Genomic DNA, 27,240 nt, shown 5'->3' on the forward strand with positions numbered 1-27,240 from the left:
ATGCCGAGAAACTCCTCAAAATCACTGCCTTCAGAAATCTCTTCGCTGTCAAAGTCCTCCATGTTTGCTCGAAGACATTTCAAAACAGTGTCACGAGGAACCCTTATACCCCCCCAAAATTTGCGTATCCACTTTCCCGGCGTCAATGGTCTAACCCATTGACGGCGGTTAACATCTAGTCGTACTAAATGCTGTGTGTCCTCAATACAATAGTGTGGCCATATATTTGTGGCAAATGGCATGACAGGTAGAGGTTGACATCAGGGTATATCTGCAGAGAGATACAGGTCTGTCAGGTGATTACTGTCTAATCATCGTTTAACTTTATTTGGTCTGTTTGAATGTTTGACTGAAAGGAATGAAATACAGGAACATTATTCTGGTTCCCTCTAAGAAAACGAATGATATAAATGAGCTCACACAGCTGTAATTCTTCTCTCTTCCAAAACAGCTGCTGGGAAAAAAACACACCTTTTGTTTCAGTGGGTTTTTAAATGAAGGTGATGTTGTCTCTGCGCTACTCTCACAAAAGCAATTTAATGGAGCAGGGTACTGTTTTTTTTTCTTCTTTTATCTTCATGAATACTCAGCTTGGCTTTAATTAATGTTCGATGGTGAGCCACAAATGACTAGCGCAAACACTGTAATTATGTCACTTCAGAGCTAAATCATTCTCTGTTCTCCCAATTACACTCAAAACAACAGCAGCACAGAGCAGTGGCTTTCTAAGTGGATAGTGGTGGAGGAGATAAGTTTATAATTAGTGACTTTGCTGTAAGACTGAGGTTGTGTTTGCAGTCTTATGCAGGACTGCATCTTTGTTCCCTGCACTGTGATCGCCGGCACAGACTGAGTTTTTGCATCGAAATCCAGAGAAACTGTGCCCCTAGATCCCAGCCAGTAGTATTTGCAGGGAAACAAATACCCTATTGGGTTTAGAACCAGTGGATGCACCATGAGAAGAAACTGGGTATTTTGACCACAAGCTTAAGTAGTTAAAGTGCCCACAGCAGTGACCTAACCCCAAACCCCTAACAGACAGAATGTAACTGCGGAGAAGTGCCCAAAGTTTGACGGTTGTCATGTTTCATTTTAGGGATACTTGGATGACGGCTTATTTTAGTTACACTACAAAATCAATTGTTTGCATCATAATATTTCTGAGATATTTTATAGCCATTCTGGAGGCAGGATTTGATAATCATTTTAATATGAGTACGGCAGTTATAGAGGAGATGCCTGCTTGAGTACTCAACTTCTTTTATCCAGCCAATTATTGAGTGGAATGAGTGTAAATGCAATTGTAAAAGAAAATGTTTAAATGTCAGAGAGGTGTCGAGGCAGGAGCAAGGGGTTTCCAAAGCTGTACAAACCTCCCAACAGCAGCCATTTTATGGTCCATTACCATCGTTGTCCTTACATAAATGAAAGTAATTTCATAAGAGCATTAATTACTTCAGAACATAATCTCACTGCAAGGCCCTGAACCATAGCTTAAAAAAAAAATGAATTGCAGTATTAATTAGATATTTCATGAAGCAGTAGAAAAGCCTGTCAGTGCCTCTTCTCACCTCCCAACTCAATGTCTCCAATAATAACTTGTCAAGTGTGTTATTGTCAGTGTGGTTAACTGGAGGCAGATTTAGTTCAGCAACTGCCATCCTTTCCTCTCAGAACACTGAGAGAATTTGTCACTCCAGCTGTGGGGCAGAGCAGCATAGGGCTGTACAGCAGTGTAGTGTTTAGCTGGTTCAACTGAGCCCCATCTGGGTGTGTGCATCTTCTCCCCATAGGTTTCCTCCACTTTGGAATTGTATCAGCTGGTAACTGGGTGTTCTTCAGGTGTGAATGTGAACATAAATGGTTGTTTGTCCCTATGTATTGGCTGTCTGAGAGGTTGGCAACCTTTCCAGGGTGAACACTGCTCCTCTAATTGTAGTTCAATCGTGATAATCATTTATTTTTATCACATTAAAAATGTTCACAGCAGTTTTTTGTACATATTAACCAGATAAAGCAACTCTTACCAGTGTATCTTTATTGGGAATCAAATGAATGCAAAGAAAATAACTTTATTAACTTGATTTTTTAGGTTTATTTGATCATTTAAAATGTGTAAAATGCAATAACTCGTTTCCACGGAGTAGAACAGTGCGATACTGTACTGTACGGTATACATCTTTTTAATTTCCATTAGTAATGATACCAAAATAACCAATAACCCCAACGGTTCCATTTTTTGGCACCCTTCCCTTGGTGTTATGAGAGTAACGGTACGGCTTGACCCATAACAGTCAGCTGATTGGGCGAACAAAAGCAGATGGGTGTCTGTTGTGGTGTTGTCTTTTGTGTCGCATTCTATGCGGTTGTCGGCGCACCGGTACAATGCAAGACTGACCGAGGGCTTTGCCGATCCGCACCGCGACAAACTGAACTGTGCCATGATGGAAACACGGCTTATGGTAACACGATGTTTATTTCATGAACGTTAATGCAACAGCATTTAGACTTTGTCAGATTTCCAGTTAAGTTGCCTTCTCTGTCTCATACAGGCTGTGTATTTTGGTTGGATGGATGAATAAACCAGGCTGCAGTTTTGGACATATGCAAAGAGTCTTAAATGATACAGATGTTTGCATAGACGGAGCTTCTCTGACGCACTCTGTGTGCACCGCGCGCTCGCACACATGGACACACGCACTCGGTTTATGACACTCTAAAAATGACTTCTTGACAAGAAATGGACAGGCTGACCAGATGACAGACTACTCTGCTGAAATCAAAAAAGAAATGGCTTGAAACCTAGAAAAGTAAAGTTCTTGAAGATTAGTGACAACCACATAATAATATCTTCAATATGGTAATTGAGCCTCAGATGTCATTCTTTGGAATTATTTATTTTCTCACAAACACAAAACAATAAGCTTGTTGTCTTAACATCACAAGAACTTTCTTATTTTTTTCCAGCGTATTTTATCTTGTGTCAATAAATAATGGGGTCACAATTAATCAGTTAACTTGCTTGTGCTGCCAAAGGAAGGAGGCAAACGGCACTCAAGACAAATTATTTTGTCAACTCAATGTTACATCATTGCATTCCATCACAAATTCAATTTCAGGATGACAGGAAACAAAACCTCAGAAATAATTAAATACATGTCTTCTGTGGTGTTTTGCATGTGTATGACTGACATCAGACATTTGAGTTGTGAAGTGAGAACACGTAACTATTCAACACAAACAGAAAACGAAGATAATCCAACATCAAGTGCCGGATCTGAACCCTGCCTGTTTTTTTTGTATTGGTTTGTTTTATCAAGATCAAATTTTCATGTAGCTTATGGACCCCACATCAGTTCTTATCACACTTGGGCCTCCGTCGGCTCCATCCTCGTCCTTATCGTTCCTCCTCCTCCCATCTGCACGGCCAGTGTTTGAGTATGTCTAAGCCTGATAGCATTGACTTGAGGAATCACTCCATCTAATTCATGGTTCCCACAGAATCACTACAAAAGAAGAAAAAAAAAATCCACACTTTACGCACCGTACAAAAGAAAAAAAAAAGAAAACAAATGTATCTGCTGAACAACTCCTGTCTTTGTGCCAGACAAGTCCCCCACCCTCCTTTAGGTTTTTTCCTCGTTTCAATGCAATCTCACTGTCTCCGTCTTGCGCTTGTTGATCAAAAGGAGATATTTGGCTGCTGCCGGAAATGAACACGAGTCTGAAAAATGTGAGGAGTTTACACAAAGTTGTTGTTTGCAGTGCAAAGAGGTGAAAAATGGTGAAAACAAGATAAGTGATGGGAAATGTACAGACTAAACAGGCCTGAGTCTGTTTATGTAACAACCAACGGATACGTGGAATATTGCACAAACTCACTGCTTTAGTTTTTATCCGTACTTGTGAAAGAAATGTTGAAATTCTTTTTTGGACCTAAGGCCAAGCTGCCCTTAGAGGACCCTCTGTTAGACCACACACTTCATACGGTACGACACACTTCGAGACTCTATATTTTGTATTGTACGCACACGTACGCATTAATCCACCGTTAATGTGTCGTGGTTCAAATGTGAGCCGATTGCAGATGGGATTCCTCCGATTTTTATTTGGGCTTTTAATAGCCTAACAGGCTAATAATCTTTATACCTATAATAAAACTTTATAACTGCATCACCATTTCACTTATCAAACTCCAAGTTTACAAAGTGCTAAACTGCTTTTCTCAGAGTAACAGCAGCAGTCAATTAAGCAACAACTCCCACCAATGCCAAAACCTGAATGAGATTCAAACTGGCAGCCTCTCAGTTTTCTCCATATGCTTTAAAGCTGTAAGTGCTCCCAGTCCAACACATGGAAACAAATCAAAACAGTACACGACACGAAACATGGCCCTGGTGTGGTTGCAAACAGAGCCATAAATGGCAGCAACAAAGACTTCACGACATGGGCTGATGAGACTGCCTCATTCTTTTGCATCATATTTACCATTGTGAACATGCAAACTGGAGAATTTGAGTAGACATTGCAGATTATGAAGTGGTGAGGTCTTAGAGCTGCAGGGCTCAGTGTTTAGTTTATCAGCAGCAGGCTGTGTATTATAAAACATTGGCGCTGATTAGGGGTACTAATTAGTTTAACTTTTGCGACTAAAGCTGTGTTAAGTCTTTGTAGGCACAGTCGATCCCTCCCGACACAACTGCTTGTTGATGAATTCACAGTTTATTAGTGTTGGTAAGAAAATTAGCTTGATATTGAAACCAGATTAAAGCAAAAAAATTGCACAACTGGCAAAATTCAGCATGCAGATACAGAAGGAAGCAAGTTTAGTATTGTCACTCATGTGATGGGGACTTGTAAGCTGCTGGGCTGATGTCCATACTGTATGATGTAAGTAGAAGCAATATATTGATAAAGCTCAAAGAGAACGTTATCACACAGTGAAAAGCCTGTCGGTTGACACTGAATTGAATGGATGTACCTGGGTCTGAAATTATTTTCAAGACCCATGAGCAGAAGTATACTCTTCTTGGATTGTTTTTGGCATTCCAAGCTTTATTAGGAGGCCATTAGGAGTTAGGGTTAATCAGGCCAATTCTTGCCAATATAGTTGACTGACCAGTTTAAGCTCACTTAAGCAAGTTTAAAGGTGCATTATGTAATAAATCTAAAGCAACTGACCATAAAATCCTCCTAATGTGTCACAGAGACTCAGGAATAATGTTCATATAACAAACTGAACTCACCAACAACAACAGTACAGCCAAAATATTTGCATTAAAAAAAATCTTTTGCAGACTGCAAATCATGTTTATGTTTTGAAATCATGTTTTGGCATGTGGCGCCACCTACTGCCGTCTACCAATCATTGCAGTCAGTAGAGTCTCAGCTGCCGAGCGACCACGGGTTGCCAGTTACGTCAATAAACGAAACATAAAAGACCTCGGTATTTTGAATTTGAATGTAGTAACCGTTTTTGGCCACATTCTTACATATGGCACCTTTAAATGTTGTTGTTTTTTTCTCAGAATCTTTATAAAACAAACTAAGCACAATGAAACTCTTTTTTTTTTTTTTTCATTCAGAAGTTTGTGACAAAGTAAAGTTTCTTGATGAAATATTTAGGGTGCACTGCAGAGCAGACACAAAAAAACCAGATCGGAGAGATCTCCAAGATGGAGCGGAAAAAGAAGATAATCAGCCAACAAAAATCCGGCGCCTTATATCAACCATTGTCCTGCACTGTTTTCTGAAGATCAGCATAGGCCATAGAAAAACCTATATCAGTTGACCTCTTGTGAGGATAAAACTCAGTGGTTTGGTTTCACTTTTGGGCAACTGTCATGTTGTCCGACTTCATATACAGTCGAGGGCTGGATCACTTTTCCTTTGGGTCTGTAACATAACAATGACTTGACAGTATTGATACCAGACCAAATCATCACGACGGGGTGCACGTTTCTACTTCCTATTCTTAACGCAATCAGTGCTTCATTATCAGCATTCATTCATTAACATCAGTCATTGGGGCTCAAGTCAAACAGAGTCACGAGTTCTTAGCAAAGCTTGAATTGATAGTTGTGGACTGGAGAACTACCAAAGTCTACAAATTAAAAAGGGGCTCTGCTGGCAGGTCAGTGGCACATACCAGTCTTTAGGAATGTATTTGAGGGAAGCCAGAAACATGCGGCTCAGTGCAGAGTGAGGTTTCAAAAAAGAATTCCACTGCAAACTTCTCTGGGTCATAATTTCAAAGAGTCTGTGTGAAAATAGTTCAGAAACGCTGGGTGTGCAGACTGAACAGTGTTTGAAATATGACTGTGTTAAAGTCATAGTTTCATCTTCTCGATACTTAAGTTTTGTTATAATGGTACAGTTTAAACGGAGCCAGTAATTTACAGTAGGCCTATATATATGTGGAGAATGTGTATTTAGTTAACTTGGAGCCAGTCTTCTGAACAAACTCACCACCGTCTCTGTCACTTCAGTCTGTGTTTACAAAAAAACAAAGTCACGCCTTGTTCTCGCAAATGGCTGTTCATGTAACCTGTGGGTGTTATGATGGTTACCTCTGATTTCCAAAATTAAGAGATTGATTTTATAAGTATAAGTAATCACCAATTCCTAGTGTATGTATGAAAAGATTTGTTTCTGTAACAGATTAATTACTTGGTCGATAAAAAAGGAAAAATGTAATATTGCCATTGGACTTTTCTTTTAAAACTACTATAATTCAAATTGATAAATAGCTGATGGTGTGCGTTATCATTCTTGACATCTTTGAATTCAAGTGCATACTCTTAATAAAGCAGCTAGTCGTGTGTTAGGGGGTTTACTTTCCAAGAAATGGTTTTCTTTAAGTTCAAGTTAAGAATCTAAACTTCAAGATTTTTCTACTTCACAGTTGTTGATGCAGTGGCAGAAAATACCGCAAACGAGGAACCGAACGGTTGCAAAGTAAGCTCCAGATATTACAATACAGAAGTTGACTTATATATATTATATATAGATCAATTTCTGTGGAAGTGTTCTGTGAAATCTCAATCCACGTTGAATCCAGCACTGGTCCCCATTTTTGCTGCATCTTAGGCTTCCATGATGGTGTTTCATAGAAACCGATTCACATAATGTCTCAAGCTCTATTGGCAGAAAATGAGTATATTACCCATCACTAATGTTTGTATAAGTGCATAATCACTTTAAAATAGAAGTCTTTTGATTTCCATATCCTTTTCCAGGATTTTGCTTTATATAGGCCGCCATCTTACACTGCTGTGATTCTACAGCAGCCCATCTAGTATGTTCCAAATGAACCACATTTGACCTTTTGTTGGTATCTACAAAACCTCTATTATTTAATAATAGACACTTCATAACACTTCATCATCAGCCTTCATGTTAATGGTTGGCTGTCTGTGGTATAGAGGATGGCTGGACAATCACAATGCTTTTGTCCTATGTGCAGGTCAGCTCAACTCCTAATTCCTTGAAGGCCCCGCCAGTCTAACCACAGTAAAACCACTGGGATGCTTCACTGTGATAACTTTGGCCTCCTCAGTGGTTATTAGGGAAAAATAGAGTGTTAATTATTCCTCCGCGTAGTCACATGTTCCCAGACAGAGGGAGCAGAGATTGAAACTATGTAGCTGATGTGGTTGCTAGAGGATGAAGAGACTTGATGAATAACTCACACAAGACGTTTGCACTTTTGAAGCCGTTAGTGAGCAAACACTTCCTGTCTGTCTCCAAACTGCTGATCAGAGACACTAAATGTACACACATGTTTGTGGATTCAGGCTTTAATCATGACTGTCATACAAGAATGTTAATCCAATATTTTTTTTTTTAAAGACATCATTATATTTTGAAGATGTCAACAGCATTTCAAGAAAATGGGCAGCTTTTCATGTCTATACTTGGACATAAAATGCTATTTACATGGCAGTGTCTATTGAGACTCGCAATGTTGCTCTCCGTGTACATAGTGATTGTGAAAATATCATGTGTTATCTACAGTTAAATCATATACAAGGTCAAAATAACTTTTATTAAAATAAATAACAGGCATGTTTTATATAGAAAGATACAGATATACACATATGATTTTTTTCAATAAATTTTACAGGTTATACTTTCAATTTTCGGTCTCCAAACATGGTTTTATTCTTATTGTGCAGCTTCGTCACCTGTCTTGTAACAAAAATAGAAAATCTATTCGTGTTCACGGCTCGAACGACTGCGTCATCTACCAATCGTGAAAAACTGACGCATAAAATCCTGATAATGACATCACATGGTCAACTGGTCACTTTCCCATCATGCATCTCTTTTATCTCCCGACCCCTGCTACTACCTTCCTGTATGTCTCAGCGTGTGTGTGTGTGTGTGTGGCTCCTTCTGAGAAAAAGCTCAAGAGTTTCCTGGTTTCCTGAGACTTCCTGTCCCGAGTACGGAGACAAGATTTGACGTCTGCCAAACACACAAAAAAAAGGATTAAAAGTGAACATTTGAAACGCTTCTGTCAAAGAGGTAGAGCATGTGAGAGCACTAGCGTGAGAGTCGCTTAAAGAAAGAGAGAAAATGACAGAGGGTGATGAGAAAACAAAGACCGAAAGACATAGAGAAGAGAGACAAAAACAAGTGTACGACTGGAGAACAGAGGCGTTGTGCTCAGTGGGAAAGGTCATATATTGTCCTGCGGTGCTGCAGTGCATTAATTACAGGATAAGAAATGATAAGCTCTGCTGCTTGGCTATGAATAGACGGAGTGAGAGACAGACAAGAGAGCTGACAGTGCAACCGGAAGCTCACTGTCTCAGGGTTTGTTGTAAGTTAAAAGTGAGATGGAATGAGAGCTGCCGTTTGTTTGATTTCGTGTGTTATTCAATAGGGATGGGAATCAGGATTGGTTTGATACCGGTCAAAATCATATATATCCTATATATCTGGTTCACTATGCCCAGATTGTAAAAATGTAAATACAAGTCAACAAAACCATTTCAGCTGAGTTGTGTTTGGGCTGTTATTTTCTTCTTCTTTGGAGAACAATATTTGTTGGACAGTTGGAACATTTTTTCTTTGAAATGACTCGGCACAAGTGTGTTGTTAACAGTACACAGTTCATAAATAGTTTAAAATCGCTGTATCAGAATTATATCTGTATTGGTAGATACTCAAGCTTTTGATATCATATGGGTATCGCACACACAATATTGGTATCGGGGACATCCCTATTATTCATTTAGCCTAATGATCTTCAGTCTCAAATTGGAATGTGTCAAATTTAGCAATAACAACACTCAGTTATTATTATTATTATTAGACAATGGTTACTATGAAAAAGCTGTCATCTCAAATAATAGGACAAAGAAAGGTGTCCAAACTAAATTATCTACTTCAAGGGATGGATCAGCCAAGACTACCATTTTCTGTCAAGCTGACCTCCAGACAAAAGCGGCGAAATGTCAGTCAGAGAGGCAGGTGTCAGTAAAAGACATTGTGGGACATGGTATGACGAAAAACAGGCCACTATTGAGAAATACACAGTCCTAAAAAGGTCATGTGTACAATATATATCCACCATCCATGAGTCTGATGGATGGTGGCGTGAAGCATGGCATGGCTCTTTTAAGCCTTCCTCACATGAGAGGATAACAGGACAGATTTTGGTCTTGATCTGGACCTTCCGACAATCGTGGATGTCTTCCAATTTTAGGCTGGTTTAAACAGATTATCTGGCCAGATTGTCCTGCAGTGGCAGGAGCGTTAACAGACGCCATTTTAACATCGTCAGATGCAATTTGGGCGTGATCAGAACAAGCCGAGATGATTCCATCTTCTCAGCCATGACTACATCCACAGTCTTTTGCATTTCTCAGCACAAAAAAACATTGCACACACAGCTATTAACTGACGACGCTGACAGTCCACCTCACTGTCTGTTTATATTCTGACATCACTTTAAATCATGCAAGTTTCTGGGAGATCCCAAATCCCAGGAATCTCCTCCCTGAATTCGTTTGATTAAGCCCTAAGTGTGTGGTCCTGTGTCTTGACTGGATCGTCTCGTCTGTGCTTTCTCAGGATTAAAACATTGAAAGTTGTTTACAAAGTTCCTTGTGTATGTGGTCTCCCACATTTAAAAAAAAAAAAAAAAATCAAGTCAGATTTTGAAAATCCTCTAGTGTGGGACATGCTTTAGTTCTGAAAGTTTGATTTGTATCCAGCCTTATGGTCAGTGGCCGTATTGGCCATGTTCCTTTTGTTGTGGTTCTTGTGTTGTAAATAAATAGTCATTAATGATTCCAGTTTTTTATGATTTTGTTTGTTGTTTTCTTAGGAAGCAATGGATTTGCTGACATTGGGAGTCATAGACTGGGGATACTGCAGGGCAAGTGTCAGCGCACTATGAATGAAATGATAAGAAAATGGCAAACAGAATGAATGACAGTCACAAGTATCTGTTACAACCTAACAGAGTTTGAGCTACAAATGTTTTAATGCTGTTACTGTGGGTCTCCAAAAGTGGAAAATAAGATGTTAATTGTCAGCCTTAACAACAGTTTGGCAAAACAATCCAATTTTCGCACATAGACCGACATTTATGAAATTATTCAGTTTTAGAAAACACCAACCCAACCCAGCAAGTAAAGGTTTGTATAAACCTCCAGTTCAAGGGAAATTCAGGGGGAAAATACGGGTAATTTTCTCAATCACACCCATGTATTTTTAGATCATAAACCATCACACATAAATGACCATGGAGGAATCACAAGCAAAATTCCCAAAAAACCAAACAGACTCATTATCTCATTGAGCGGCATCTTTTGAATTGTACAGTGGCTTTAGAAGGAGTTTCATGGGATTGTGAAAGTCGCCTTGGAGCCTGAAGACTTGACGACAAAATATTTAACAAGTTGTATTTAAGTAGTGTCAGCAGCATTCAACCAATCAGGCTCTTAAAAATAAACTTAATGTAGTCTAGCATAGCTTTGTGCACCCAAATGTTGCATTATGTCATTAACAGAAGGCCACACATGCGTCTTTATGGAGACATGTAAGTAGTAACTAGGCTGGTGGCATTGGCTCTTTGGATGGCAGTGTCATTCTGTTGGTTCACCACTTTGGTCCAAAACCTCAACAGCTAGCGGCTGGATTTCCATTACATTTTGTGCAGATGATGAATCCAACCAACTTGATGATCCCCTAATTTTGTCTGTAGCACAAAGCTCTCATATTTTAAAGGGGACATATAGGTCCTCCTCAGTCTAAGTACAGGAGATAAAACACATGATGTTGACTTCCATGCTCATCGAGACGTCACAATGCTCTAAATTCCTGGAATTGTTGTCTCGCGGACCTCCGCTTTGTCCATAAAACACGCGAGAGTGCTGGCGAGGGCAATGGTATACGAAAACCGGAGGTCCGTGAAGTTTACGAAAAGTGAAATTAAAATTTTGGACGACTTTTTCTCAAATTTTGGACCAGAATTTTTTTTTCAAATTTTGGACCAAATTTTTTTTTTCAAATTTGGATCAAATTTTTTTTTTCACATTTTGGACCAAATTTTTTTTTCAAATTTTGGATCCCATTTTTTTTTTCTCAAATTTTGGACCAAAAATTTTGGGTCAAATTTTTTTCTCAAATTTTGGACGACATAGTATAGAATGACGTTTTTGTGAAATGTTGGACCAAATATTTTGGGTCCAATTTTTTTTTTCAAATTTTGGGTAAAAAATTTGTTTCTAATTTTGGGTAAAAAATGTGTTTCAAATTTTGGGTAAAAAATTTGTTTCAAATTTTGGGTCAATATTTTTTTCAAATTTTGGGTCAATATTTTTTTCAAATTTTGGACCAAAAATTTAAAAAATAAAATAAAATCGAAAAAGTTTTCCAGCCCTTTTTGCTCTGGGGCTCCACCTGCAGACATTTTATGGTACTGCAAACAGTAGTTCTTTGTAGATGTCATTCATGAAGTAGATATTTGTAATTGTGTTGATTTATAAAGTGGAAATGCTGGTCCTCAGTATGCAGCAAGTACAAGAGTGTGTGTGTGTGTGGGTGACAGAGCTGGGGGATTCCCGCAGTGACCTGTGTTAACGGGGTGTATGTGTGTGTGCCCTATCCATCATCACACACACTTCCCTCCTTGAGCGCATTCGAAAATAGAACAGTGTGTGAACATGACCTCTCCCACACACACACACACACACACACACTAGTAAACACACCCATTACGATGCCATTGTGTCTTGGTTTCTTGTCTAGAATGTTGGTGTGCATTTGTTTGCGTGCGCGTGTGTGTGTGTGTGTGTGTACTATCAGATGTTGTAAGGAAAAATGTCCCTCTTGCCATTTCGTCCCTCCTTCTTTCTCTCTTTTCTTTCTCGCCACAAAGTCTGGAGTTGCTGCCAAATTTCCTCTGTGGCAAAGGTGTGGTGTCTCTTACGAACACACGCGTGTACACACACACCCACACATGCACACACATGCACGCACACCCACACATGCACGCACACGCACACACACGCACTCCGTGGTGTCCTGATACAAAAAGCACATCTGACAAGGTGAAGGTAAGAAAGCTGGGGTGCCGTTCCTTTTTCTGAGTCCATTACTTCATAATTCAGGACATGTCAATACCAATACCGAAATAGCAGCCTCCCTGTCTTTTTCTTGAGGCTGCTATTTTGTCCTGGTTTCCATGAAATTTCACACAGATTCTTGGCCCACAGAGGATATGCTGTGACCTTTAGACCTTTAAAGTACAGGTTTAAACTGTCACTTCTACTACAATAGTTCAAGACAATAAAATCTTTGCTTACGTGATAAATTTGCATGCTGCTGTGCTTGACCGAGAGTACTGTCAGCGACCAAACGAGTGAAGCTCACTTGAAGACGTGCAGTGGTATTGGAGTAGTTTTACGAATACAAATCCGATTACGCGAGTGCAGCATCGGACTCGATACTGGTATCTGTATCAGCGCATCTCTGAAATGTAACAGGCAGTGTAGTTGAGTAATTTTTGGGGAAACGGGGCTGTTTTTTTCCAACACCTTCTCATCCATATACAGCCGTAAAATAAAAGTCAGAGACTGACGTTCAACCCGTTGTATACTTGCCTGTCAGGGTCCTGTAGTATCCCAATTCACCATTGGGTGGCAGTAGAAGTCTGGACCCAGGGAATAGGAAACATTTCTATCAAAGAAGAAGAAGCTCGGACACATCTGGTTCGAGCTGCTCACAGCTGAAAGGCCCGTTAGGCAGGGGAGTCGGGGTTTCGACCGGTTCGAGGGTCGCCAGGTCGAGTCTTGGATGACTATCCTTTGCGACTACTTCATTTTTTCTGCCTGGTGAGCGGGGCTTATACTCCACCTACCAGTGGGGTGGAAGTTCAGGTCACGCATGTGCTGTCCACGTGCACCCAAATCTGGCGGTTCCAAAAGCTGGGTTGCACCTCCATGTTTATGATGCATTTCACGCCATCTTCTGTTTGACAAAGTTTACTAGGGCCTTTTTTTTTTTTGACATTTCCCTGGTAATAGTTGGAGATTAACCCACGTTTTTAGGATTGTTAAGCCTTTTTAACTGATCAGTTGGGTACTGTTTGGCTTGATTCTTGTGTCGGACGTCTCTTCTTGACCAAGCAGTCTACCGACGTCACGCATAGCATCACCTCAGCTCGCTTGGAACCTTGCCAGAGCAGGTACTAAATAAGTACTATCACTATTGGAAACGCACAATAGCCGAGACAAGCCGAGGCGAGTGGTCGATGCAAACATACCATATATGTGCCACCCGGGGCGTCTCTTTCAGACAAGGAGGGAAACCTTGTGCATCTTTAAGGCGTTGGTGAGGGACAGTGACGGAGCGTTGCTATATGACGCTCTGGGAATGACAACAGGCTTGGCTTTATTAAGATCTGGAGATCATGGCCTCAGGCATGGGGCTGCGGAGCTCTGCTTGGAGTATGAGTGCTGGCCTAGAGCAGGGGGCTGCTGTGGGAGGTCTTACAATTGCATGAACAAGAGTAAGTGACATACACAGCCAGTCAGGGCCACCTGTAGCACGGGGAGAGCCGGAGAGCACCGTTGAGCACTGAGGAGGGAAGGAACACGAACATTATAGCAAGGGTATGCAAAAGTTCACTCTTAAAACTTTCCCAGGCTGACCCTAAAGGGGCTCCATATGTGTGTGTGTGTGTGTGTGCATGCAGGGGGTAATTATTTTGTGATGGAAGAAAGGGGGAGGGCAACATGTCCTTAGCAGATGGACTAAAAGCAAACCAATATAATATTTATGATATTGAAAACAACCGTCTTTTCTTTCATGTTCCTTTAACAGTTTGTGTCAGGAGCTCAGTATCTGTATCATTTGCATTGCGACAGCGAAACGCTTCATCGAATGAGCTGCCAAAATCCCATCAACTCATAATTGTTTGTGTTGCATCCTCTGCAATCCGTTTTCCTCCAGTTCAAAGTAGCTGATGAAGGCAACGCTGTCATGTTTTTGGATTTCCCTTCCCTGAATGCCCCACGTCTCAATCCATTGTATAATGAAAAACATGTTTAAAGACGTAACCTGTGATGTGACTTTGCCTCACTGCACATTGGTCACACTAACAGATGCATGACAAATTGTCCTCTTTTTTTAATCACAGTCAATTCATTTTTTTTTTTTTATTTTGCAATAGTATAAAACAAAATAAAATAACTAGAGTCCAATCTGATGTTGTCAAACTTGTCTGTTTTGTCAATAAAATGTCACCAATCTTTAATTCTCATCGACTACCAGAAAATTGCAGTAAAACTCAACCATGAACCAATGAACTCTCGCTATTTATTGATTTATCAGTTCATCGTTTAAAACAAAACTGCAAAATATCTTTCATAAGCAACTGGTTACTGGTGCAGAACGCCCTGCCCTGTTTACACCTCCCACCCCCAACGCCCATCAACCCACCCCCCCTATGACTTGTTGTTAAGTTCACCCACTAACTGCTCTGGTTGGAACTGTGGTTAGCTGTTGTACCACAGTTCTGCCCTCAAATACACAAACACACACACACGAAACACACTCGTATTGAAACGGTATGCCCATGTGTATTAATGTTTTGTCTCTCATTTGTGTGCAAACATATTTATAAATGTGTTGACTATTTCATGAAGTCGCTGTGTATGTGTGTGTGTGTGTGTGTGTGTGTGTGTGTGTGTGTGTGTGTGTGTGTAGCTCCACTCTCAGTTGGGCAGAAACAATGGAACCTCTCTGATTACATCTCCCTGTATAGGCGGATAGGGTGCGCGTGGGTGTGTGTGTGTGTGTGTTGTGGGGGGGCAAACGAGGAAAGAGGGAGTCACAGAGGAGGAAAGAGGGAGAGGCAACATTTAGCCCCCCCCACCCCCACCCCCCCATCTTCTTTGCCCCGTCTCCCACGCACACTCATTCCTTCCCCTCGCACCCACCTGGCATCTCATTGGTTAAATCCCCAACTACATATTTATCTGATTGGTCAGGGCGGGGTATATATACACAGCGTGGGTCGGTTAAGTCTGGCCACACATTTCAAAAGTTTCAGACCGAGCAGACAGACGGAGAGACAGTGAGTCGGACGGCCTGAGTGACGGACGGGAATCGAGCTTTGGACAAACCGCTGCACCGCACACTCCAAACAAGAACTGTTGTCTTTTGAGAAAAAAAAAAGAAAGGAAAAAAAAAAAAGCAGAAAGAGGCAGAGTCACTGTGGATCATTTTCAGGGGGAATATCCTGCACCACAACTTGTTTGTTTTCTCTTTCTTTCTCTCATTCTCCCTCCTCTCAGATCCCGATGCTTTGCTTTGGGATTTCTGCTCCATATCCATCGAATTCCTCTTTTGCTGTTTGTCTTTGTCGTCTGAAAAACTTTGAGGTACAAATTCTTTCCAGAACTTTGCAACCCAACAAACCGAGACAGACGTTTGCAGAATTACACTTGGACTAAAAGTTGAACCAATTCCCACTTCTGGGATGAATTTAACTGAGGCCAGGTTGTTTAGAGAGACTCTTCTGCATCCAGCCCAGGTGTCTCTCAGGGGCCCCTGGACATCCAGAAGCCCAAGTCCAGCGTCTGATCCTGAGATGGGTTTTGAACAGAACCTCTCTGGGGACTGCAGTTCTCCCGACGGCCTTGGACACGGGAGCATGAGGAGAACGGAACCGAGGATTTCTATCACGTCCAGCTCAGGTGGACGGAGCCCGGACCTGAACCAAGCAGGAGGTGTGTCGGTCGGCTCGGCAGATGGGAAGGCCGTGGGGGGTGAGCAGAGGATTCGCAGACCCATGAATGCTTTTATGGTGTGGGCCAAAGATGAGAGGAAGAGACTGGCCCTGCAAAACCCTGACCTGCACAATGCTGTGCTCAGCAAGATGCTCGGTAAGACAAGAACTCAAGAGTTAGTCACATCCGGGCAACAAGCCTCTGAATTGTTTCTGTGCAACAAACGGCAAATAAAATCCTGTCGGTTTTTTTTTTTACTTTTTAACTTACAGGCAATTATTTTTTTATAAATACATTGTGAAATTGACCACATGAAGGACAAGGCTTTTAAAAAGCACTGCTTAGATGCTCGTATCAAACAAAACTTATTGAGATAATTTCACATGTCATTTTTACTAGATATCTGAGAGGTTTTGATCTGTTTTTTCAGCCTTTTATAGCTCATAATATCTTAAAAAGCATAATGTTAAGAATTCCTTCAAACTGACTTCAAGATCACCTGAAATACACACTTTTATTGCCACAAAACATCTATTGTACTTCATTTGGTCAAAACTATATGCATTCAAAAAAAAAATTCAAGTATGTATTCATTTACAGGTGGCGTATATTACCGTGCAATATTATGCTTTATTATAATGAAGTTACAGAGGGAGTACATGTCTCTAGAATGCCAGGTTTGATGTGTTAAGCATCACTGTATTCACCTGAAACAGCAAACTGCCCTATATGATGAATTATGATGTGGATGTGCAGCTGCACAGTTTCACTTTTTTATACATTGTAGATTCAGAACTTTAAATTTACTGCCTAAATCTTCTGGACATCAGACTGGCCCTTTGAAAGGTTATTAAAGGTTTGCTCACTGAAAGAGTAGTCGTGAATTATTTCAAACAGTCAGCGGAGTATAAATCACTTTTCCACTGTCCGTCAATGTGCTCATTATGTTCCCGACGCCAAACAGTTTTCTCAAAATGTGGACTACACTCTAACCGAGATGAACCCGAGCCAAGCATAGCTGCTGTTCTCCACGAGTGAGGAAACTTTATTCGATTTATGACCACCTTTAAACTAAGCAGGGGGGCGTTTTTATGTAAAAGACTCTGAACAGAAGCCAACGTGGGGTCAGCGCTCCAAGGTAACTGTGAATTACTGATATTCTACTAATGCAGTTAATATTTTTCCACATCTGTTTCCACATCTGCTTCCCCAATAAATAGTCAAAGTGTGGTCATTTGAATAAGTTAAACTCGTTGTTTCATCGAGATGTTGACTGTAAATATGGAAACACGTTTTTTTTATGTCGATGTTAGAATCACATTTACAAGACGGCACAGCATATGTCGTAGTTTTTACAAGCTGTTGATGAAGAGAGCGTCGCATTAACACTGAGAATTATGTGTCGCAGCAGCTCGTCTGCAGCTTAAGATTTTCAACACCACCTTTAATGCATCCCATGAAGTGTCTGGGGAAAAAAAAGCATGTTTTTTAAATCTCAAGACTGCTGGCATTTAAAAGCAGAGGAGAGGAATATGCATGTAACCACTTAATGTAAATGCTGTGACATTTAGTACAACCACTAAATTAAACAATGTGGGATGCCTCACAGATTGAATTATCAACGGTGTTTATTTTAGACTGTACAGACAGACATGTAGAGACACGTTAACTTATGGTTTCTGTTTCTGTTTTAGACATAAAACATTGATCTTCATGTAACTGTCATAACTAAACCAGCAGTTTTTTTTTTTTTTTTTTTTAAGCTTTGATTGTGATTGCAGAAACAATTCGTCAAATACTCAATTATTTGACTGGCAGGCAATTTTGGTTTTTAGGTACTGGTATTTTAAGAAAAAATATCTGGTTCCAGTTTTATAAATGTGAACATTTTTAAGTTGTTTTGGTTCAAGTGAACTGAATACCTCATGGTTTTATTCAGTTGTTGTACATTGGCAAAACATGTCAGTGTTTTTTTGTTTAAGAAATGAAAGCAAGGATTTTTAACTCCTTCATGGGATTCTGTAGATCAAATAATTACTTGACACAGATCATATTGACGAGGACCTTTTTTTTTTTTTACTGTACCTTCAGTTTTTGGTCAGGAACCCACAACATCGCACTGTTTATAATTCAAATTAATTTAGTCTTCTTAACGCCTTCCAGGTCAGTCATGGAAGGCCCTGAGTGCCCCAGACAAGCGACCGTTTGTGGAGGAAGCCGAGCGACTCCGCGTGCAGCACCTCCAGGATCACCCGAACTACAAGTACAGACCTCGCCGAAAAAAGACCACCAAAAAACTCAAGCGGGTTGAACCGGGGATTCTGCTTCACAGCCTAGCCCAAGGTGGTGCAGCAGGCCTTGGATTGGGACATGGCATCAACCACTTGGGTGTGGATGGTGGAGGTTCTGCATATGGACATCCGGGCGCTCACCCTCAACATCACCACCACCCTAACCACCTGCTGCCTTCTCTGGGTCACTTCAGAGACCTCCAGGCTCTGGGACACCCAGAGTTGGAAAGCTATGGTCTGCCCACTCCAGAGATGTCCCCTCTGGATGTTCTGGAAGATGGAACTGGGGAATCAGTGTTTTTCCCCCAACATATACAAGAGGAAGGAGGGATGGGAGGCTGGAGTGGGTACCACCACCACCACCACCACCACCTTCACCCTCATAACCAACACTACAGCCCTCACTACAACAACCACAATCACCACAACTCAATACACAGTGCGGCAACACACAGTCAGGGTTCAGGAATGAGTGCCAGTTTAAGCACAAATATGAATTTCACTCTGAGTCCAGGTAGAAGCTCCAGACTCGACTCGAGAATGAGCTCCGCTGAGTCAAACATGACCTCGAGCATGAGCTCTGTCACTTCAGCTTTGGGAAATTCCGTCCACTCCAGGTTGAATCCCACTCATGCTTCCAGTCACCACATTGCCTTAAGAAGTGATGTCAAGTGCCAACCAACTCTTATCACCTCCCCCTCCTCTGCTTCCTTCACCCAGCCCTCTATCAGCCTCTCTGAGTCTATAAAATGCCATCAAACACCCCTAAGCACCGCTCATGGTGGCTACTTCAGCCAAATGTATGTGAATGGCAACCCAAATGCTTCCCATTTTGCCCCATCTCCCCTAGGCCAGCTTTCCCCTCCTCCCGAATCCTCTCCCTCTTCATGCTCGTCTTCTGTCCCCTCATCAACGTTTCTTACCCCTGTGCACTTAGACCCTTCAAACCCCGAGTCTGTTAGCCATTTGGGGTCTTCCTCTGCCGAGCTTTGGTCTGGGGTAGATAGGCATGAGTTCGACCAGTATGTGAATATGGGAAGGAATCGGGAGGAGGCCTTTGGACTTGGTGTTGGGTCAAAGATGCTGGGTGGTTGTAGCATGAGTAGCAGCATCGGCAGTGCCATGAGCAGGGATGTCGGTAGCATTCTGAGTGGTGCAAGTGGGTGTGATGAAGGTAGCAGTCCTCTTATATCCGCTCTTTCTGATGCCAGTAGTGCTGTCTATTACAGTGCCTGTATCACTGGATAAAAATGTGTCATTTATTGACAGTTTATGTACCTCCGTGAATTTGGTTCCTCTGAATCACTGCTGTGTATGATAAGGAGGAAACGTACATCTTTGCTGGAGTTTTGACTCAGTCCAATCATTGCCATGTCAGTTCCCTCATGGATTTCCACTGTGATCTGAAAAGTTATATAATTTGTTGTAAATGCTCAAAAGTTTATTGTAAATAAATTATTAGTAGTAGTTGAATCTTTTACAAATGCTTGCTGTTGCTCTGGCAGCATTGAGCTAAAATGTGTTAACTGGAAAAAAAAAACATGATGATGATGGTGTAGATGAAGCTCACACCATGGCACAATAATCACACACAATATCATCATTTTGAATGAAGAATCTTTCACAGCAGGTTTTTGGATTTTCCTGAGCAACTGCAAAATGAGCTACCACTGGTTTCTTGGCCAATACAGATGGTCTTATGTTGTGATAATGCATGATTTTGCATTATTTAAATAGGAAACAAATTGGGTCGATGAGTGAGGGGGGGGGGGCATTGGATTAGATTTTCCAGTTACTTATTAAGGGTGCTCGGTCTCTGCGACAGCGACACATGAGTCACAGACCTGTTCTGTTTGCATTTTAGAGATACAGGTGTGACAGTACATCTGCAGGAAGATTATGCAATAACTGCACGGTGCATACTATGGTCATCAGAATCTCACGTTATTTTTTGACACCTCATCTCAGGAGTGGCCGAATAACATTCATCTCCAATGAACTGAATGAATTTATCTGCAAAAATCATGAAGCACAATGAAGGACAAACTTTGTAGATGGACTGAAAGAAAAAGAAAAAAGATCTTGATGGGAGAGACTTGATCCAGCATCAACATACAGTATAATAGTGTTGGGAAACCCTTGGCCTCAGAGTCGGACTCAGACCACTGATGTCTCCCACATACTATCAGGGTGCTTTACCAGTTTTTTCTGTCTGTGATAAATACTGTTCCCTCTCTATCTCAGTCCATTACAGGGGCCTCATGTCTAACTCCATGCCAAATTCTGTAAGTTTTAAGTTGCCGTGTTTCTGGGCAAACGTGATACGTCAAAGTCCATTCTTTTTAACCAGTGAAGCCTCTCTGCCCTAATAAACATATCACTCGTTTAAACAAAGCTAAAACTTTCATTTTAATTTCAACAAATTACAGAGCATTGGCAGAAAGCCTCTCTAAGTACACATAGTTCCACATTAAATGACCCAAGTGCAGGATATTATGATTTTTCTGAGATTTTGATTTGATGTAGCGATTTACTGTATGTATATACACATACACAGTAGATGCTGTCCCTCCTGGACAGTATGTGAGGGAAAAAACTGAGACTATGAAATGTTCTTTTGCACTGGGTTTTATGTCTTAGCTGTATAGAAGGAACACTACTTAATAAAGTTTTTTTTTTTGTTTTTTTTAAAGTTTCAATTTAAAATGATTTGTACAGAGAATATTCCGTTTTTGTTGTTCTTTTGTTGTTGTGTAATAGATTATTATTTATCTTGAAGGAATTAACGTCGTCTTGCTAAAAGTGAAATGAGATCGTGGTGGCGTTTGTAAGAGGAGTGCAAAAGTGGAGTCAGGAAGCACTTAGCCTAGCTTAGCATAAATGGTAATTACAGAGGGGCGTTGGATCTTGTAGTTACGGCCCCTGGTTGGCCAATAAATAATGACTACGCTCTTAGAAATAAGGGTTCCAAAAGTGTTCTTCTACAAGGGCTGAGGTTCTACCTGGAACCATTTGCCATTTTGGTTCTTGGTAACACTAAGAACCATTTTGATCCAAAGAACCCTTTAAAACCCCTTTCCTGAATAAAGGGTTTTAAAAGGGTTCCTGGTAAAGGTTCCACCTGGAACCAAAAAGGGTTCTCCTATGAGGACAAGCCGAAGAACCTTACATGGTTCTACTTGGCACTTTTATTTCTAAGAGTGTAGAAACTATACCTCCACACAGAACCATACGCCTTTGGTTTTATTTGAAATAACTGAGCTGCTCGATGTTAATTTGCAAACTTTAAAAAAAAAAACGTGTATGTTTCGCAGCTGTTATGCTAAGCTAAACTGTTTCCCCTCCGGCCTCGCATTATGTTTTTTATGACCGAGACAATATTATTCTCACCTGCCTAAAGTGGAAAAAGTGCATTTTACCAAAACTATTTCTTTCAAGATGATTTGAATATAAAGCAATTACTTTTCACTAATGTCTCATTTCCGTGTGTGTTTGTGTGTAAGCTTCCTTTGCCGAATTGTAATGAATCTCCATGGGTGTTTGGGTCTTTAAAGGGACTTTGCAAGCAAAAAAAAAAAAAAAACAACCTCCAACACCAGTATTATTTACCTTAATTGCTGGAAATTAAAATAAGAATTTGTGGTTTGCGCTGAGAGAATGAAAAACCAACAGTTGTAGCCACTATAATGGTCTCTCTCTCTTTCTCTCTGTTTATGTAGCCTCTACCCTGTCATAGTTTTGTATACAGTCGGAGCGAAAACATCTCCCCTCAAAGACTTACGCTCCATCTGTTCCGCATTAGTCAGACAGACAATACTTTTTTTTTTGTACATGAAACAGTAGAACAAAAATCGAGTGTCCTGTACGGGCGAAGCCAGTTATATTTACCACACCGTTCCTTGTGGCTGCCATTGGTCGAGGAGAGAGGAACATAAGAGTTTTTCAAAACATTTCCTCTGGAGGACGGAGCCACAGGGTAACAACAGTTCAAGCTTAAAGCGTTTAAAAAAAATCTATTTCTCCATCTGCATTTGACATTCTTTTCTGTTGACACCAAACAGTCTTATTTCCATTTTAATTGACTGTGACACACAAAGAACATCAGACACAGGCGTCTTTGGAGCCGTGCAATAACTCTGGGCTTTTGGTAATAATTATCCGAAGGGGGGGGAAAAAATGGAACATCCAAGAATTTGGAATTAAAACAAAGGACTTTTTTTTTTCTGCTGTCATATAATGACAAATTAAATCCAGGATTTTCCCAGAAGTGTCACTGTGATTCTTCTGAATCTGTCTGACAGGGATCATTTTTTATATTTCCTAAGTGTGAAAAATTGTTTTGTTTTTGTTGATATTTTGAAAGCTGTGGGATGGTCTGTAAATTGATCTGTTATGTGTCATGTTATAATTCACAAAATAAACACTTCTAAGGTTGCATTTTGGTATGTGATTCTCTCAGGGAACAACGGCACGTTCGTTCATGTGTTCGTTCAACTGGAGACGTTTACATCTCACAACTGAGTGACAAACACAAAAATCACCCCCGTAAATGTGTTATTTTTATTGTCCTGGTGATTTAATAACCTTACATTTCATTGTGTTTGTTAATTAATTTGACAATGCTCTTTATAACCCAGCCTTTGTTGTTTTGTTGTTTTTTTATTAAAAAGGCATGGGAAATATTTATTTATTTATTCATTCATTTTAAAAGCTGTTGTAAAGTACAGTGTAATCAAACAGTTGTATATTTATCAACATAATGAACTTAAAGGTGCTCAAAACTAGTCCAGTAAGAGGAGGACAAACTTTCTTTTGTGTTAGTTTTGAATGGTCAGACACTTGGCAGGCATGCACAGTTGAGCTGCTCCCTCGTCTCCGCACACGCTGTCAAGAATGGAAAAAATCTTCTGTTTTTCGAGATTTACAAGAATGCTGCTCAATCACTGGAGAAGGCTTTTACTGATGCCGTCGCACATTATTTAAAGTTAACGTCTCCAACGTCTCGAAGACTTAATTTATTCTTTACCATGTTGCGATCAAACCACTGGAGACACAGATGTACTGCATCACCTTTTGACCCGAGTTAGACCTGGTTTTAACATCCTGACTGATGGGCTAGGTACAGGGTCTCAGATCAGATCCCAATCCCCAAAAATTCAAATACCTTCAGAGATTTCTGGGACATGTGGCCCCATTTATAATTATATCTGAATAGAATCCATCCATCTAGGACTGGCTACACATCTGACGACCTCTGAGCTGTTGCTGTTTCACAGTGAAAATACGTTATTGTGCGCTGATGTATTAATGCTAATGCTGATCACCGCAGTTTCTTTAAATGCAGCAGCTTTGATTTAATCGGCTTCGCCGTTCTACACATCTGTACAGTCAGACTGTCGTGTGTGATCTGATCAAATGGTAACAGAAGACACTTGTGTTAATTCCGGCTGTAAACAAGTGTACATCAATGCACAGTATGCAATTCTCAATCCAACACTTGAACAAAAAATACAGAGTTTGATGAAGTCGGGAAGCAGAGCTTGATGAAGGGTATCGTTTTCTTGTTTGGTTTCTCTGTGCTTTTACGCTTTATAGGGAAAGTTTTGAGGGCAGAACGTGCAGCAAACACCAATGAGTAGTGGAGACTTAGTTTTAGTGCATTGGTCCTTCCTCACTGTAATGTTTAATAACGGGTTCACCCCAGAAGATGAAATGAACGATTCGTTACCTTGAATTGAAATATGGATTTTTATTAGTGCTGGGCACTAGGTTAATGCACAACACGTTTCCATGACGACCGTGACGTGATGTTTACGTGCCGTGACCCCGGAGTCCAGGCACTGTTTTACCAGTTAGCTCCGTTAGCGCTAGAGCTGCAACTAACAATTATTTTCTTAATCGATTAATCTGTCGATTATTTTCTCGATGAATCGTTGAATCGGTTGATCCATAAAATGTCAGAAAATGTAAAAAAAACAAAACACCGATCAGTGTTTGTCAAACCTGGAAATGACGATGTTCTTGAATGTCTTGATTTGTCCACAAACCAAAATGAGTCAGTTTTTAATGATTTCTTTGTTTATGTGGAGCAAAGACTAAGAAAATATTCACATTTAAGAAGCTGAAACAATCAGAAATCTTGTTTTAATCATGAAAAAAAGCTTAAAACAGATTCATCGACTATCAAAATAGTTGGCGATTAATTTAGTAATCGATTAATAATCGATTCATCGAATAATCGTTTCAGCTCTAGTTAGCGCACCTACAGTCGAACTGGAGCGGTCTGTTTATTAAACGAAAAGAGCAGCGCTACAAATGACCAGCGTACCTGTGTACTGCGTACGTGTGCCTCTGTTTTTAAAGTTCAGCATTACTTTAGAGACTCATTTTAACAATCCGGAGTCACATAAACATGACGTCACGCGCGTCTTTTTCCGGTCAGTCCTCATGGAGTGTTGGAGTGTTCAGATATTTGAATATATAAATGTTACCGATCAGCTCTGAAAAATGCATTTTAATGAGCAGCATCTCTCTGTTCTATCTGAGTTGTTTTTTTCTGAAGTCCACTGCTGCTCAGCCCTCATGTCTGCTGGACTTTGCGCTGCAGCGAGGAAGACGTGAAAAGGGAGGGATGGGAAAAGTAGAACAAGAGGGAGGGAGGGAGCCAGAAAGACAATCATCTCAGTGTTTGTCTGTGTGAGTCTCCCTGCTCTGCTCCACTTCTGCCCTCTCTCTAGGTTCAGATACGATGCTAAGCGAGTTTGGCTCGGTGAGACAGTTTTCCCGTGAACAAACCGCTGAAGGACTTAAAAGAAAACATTTGAAACAAGGAAAAACTGTTCTCTTCTTCTTCTTCTTTCCCCTCTAGCAGTCTGTTTTCTTTTTGTCAGTTTTCAGTCGTTTTTTTTTGTGTTTTTTTATTCCCCCATAGCCGCTCAGTAATTTTCTCTTCTATTTCTTCTGATTTTCTTGTTTCCCACAACTTTGATGCTCTCTTTTGTTTTGCCCTTTGTTGTTCGGTATAAACTTGATCTCTTTCTAGCATCCTCTAGCTCCTTTTCTCCCATCCTCTTCCAACCAGCTGGTTTCTTTTTCCCACCATTTCAAGAGTAAAATATTCACACAGTCGTGAGTGAGTGAGTGATGGATGAACTGAGATGACTATCTCCATATTATGTGCCCTTGTTTCACTCACTCCTTCATCACTAGAGCTGACAGTAAAGCTTTTGCCGGTGCCATCGACTTCCAAATCAGTATTTGTGTGGTTGCTAGAAAACAAAAATGCAATGAAATATTGATTTAAAGGACAAGTTAACCTAGTTCCCTGGTGTCCTAATGAACATGCTGCTGCCCTCTGTTTGGTAATTTAAAGGTCCCATATTATACCCTATTTCTCCAAGTTAAACTAGTCTCCTGTTGTCCTAATGAACATGTCTGTGACATGCTTTGGTCAAAATACCATAAGGATGAAGCACCACAGCAGTTCAATCACCCTGACAAAACAGTCCTGTTCAACAATCTGTTCAGTCGTATCTCTTCAAAAAAAGTAGTTAGCATTTGGAAAAGTGATCATTTGCAGGCTCTAGCAGGCACATTGCCGTCATATATAACATGTATCCACTGGACAGATAAATCCTCCGAGGCTGGAAGTTTGTGTAGAACTCTGTGCTGCACTGTGGAGCCAAGAATAGAACTTTTCGCAGACTTCACGGACTTCCGGTTTTCGGATACCGCTGCCCTCGCCAGCACTCTCGCGCGTTTTACGGAGCTCCGCGTGACAACAAATCCAGGAATTTAGTGCATTGTGACGTCCCAGTGAGCGCGGAAGTCAACATTGCGTGTTTTATCTCCTGTACTTAGACTGAGGAGGACCACAAAAACATGAGTGAGTCATCTTTTTGCATCATATGGGACCTTTAATACAACTATTTATGCACCGAGAATAACGATTTCATATTCTGAAAGAAGATAATCTTCAGTCTTCTTTCTTCATGAACGTACATTTTAAAATATTCAAAGACTGTTCTGGACAATTTGATCAACATTAAATTCCATTCATTCATTCACTCTCTTCTTTATGTACATCTTATTTTCCATGTATCGTGGTCTTCGTCCCCCTTCTGTGTTTCTTTGTAATATGAACTGTATCGGCAATTCCCTTGTCTCCATGAACGTTAACCCCATCCTACATCTTGTTGTCCAAGAGCTACAAGTAAATCTGCTCACTCTTACTTTTCCATCGTCATCCTCCGCTCCTTTTTTCTTCAAATCTGTTTCACCTCATTTATCCTCAGTGCTCCTCCTATCACTCCTGCAGCCTGTCCAACTTACAATTCTTTGTTAATGTTTCCATAAGATTTTACTTTTATATATGTATATATATATATATATACATATATAAACTTTTACCAGTCTTACCTGGGATGTAAACCAAACTGGGAATTATGTGTGGTATGGAGAGTATGTGTTTCCCTATGTTCTGTGTGTTATTTCCAGGTGTTACTCATGTTGTGTGGAAGTCTCCATGATGTAAAGGATTACATTTTAAGGAGAAGACATGTTGTATGGTTCAGATGAGGTTAGGGTTAAGGCTAGACCAGTAGTAGCTGTGGTTAAGGTTAAGGTTAAGGTTAAGTGTAAATCTCCAGGAAATTGATGTAAGTAAGTATAATGTCTTTTGAAGTCATGGAAACAAG

At 40.5% G+C, this 27,240-nt stretch overlaps 1 protein-coding gene across 1 annotated transcript; it reads left to right on the forward strand.

Moving 5' to 3' along the window:
- Nucleotides 1-16,003: 16,003 nt before the first annotated feature.
- Nucleotides 16,004-19,792, forward strand: sox18 (SRY-box transcription factor 18; the record flags this gene model as incomplete). Its single annotated transcript, XM_083895510.1, has 2 exons — nt 16,004-16,409; nt 18,417-19,792. 2 exons carry the CDS (start codon nt 16,004-16,006, stop codon nt 19,790-19,792), a joined length of 1,782 nt encoding a protein of 593 aa, XP_083751636.1.
- Nucleotides 19,793-27,240: the final 7,448 nt, after the last annotated feature.

Source organism: Microchirus variegatus, assembly GCF_963457635.1.
Source record: "Microchirus variegatus genome assembly, chromosome: 9".
NCBI classification, from domain to species: Eukaryota; Metazoa; Chordata; class Actinopteri; order Pleuronectiformes; family Soleidae; genus Microchirus; species Microchirus variegatus.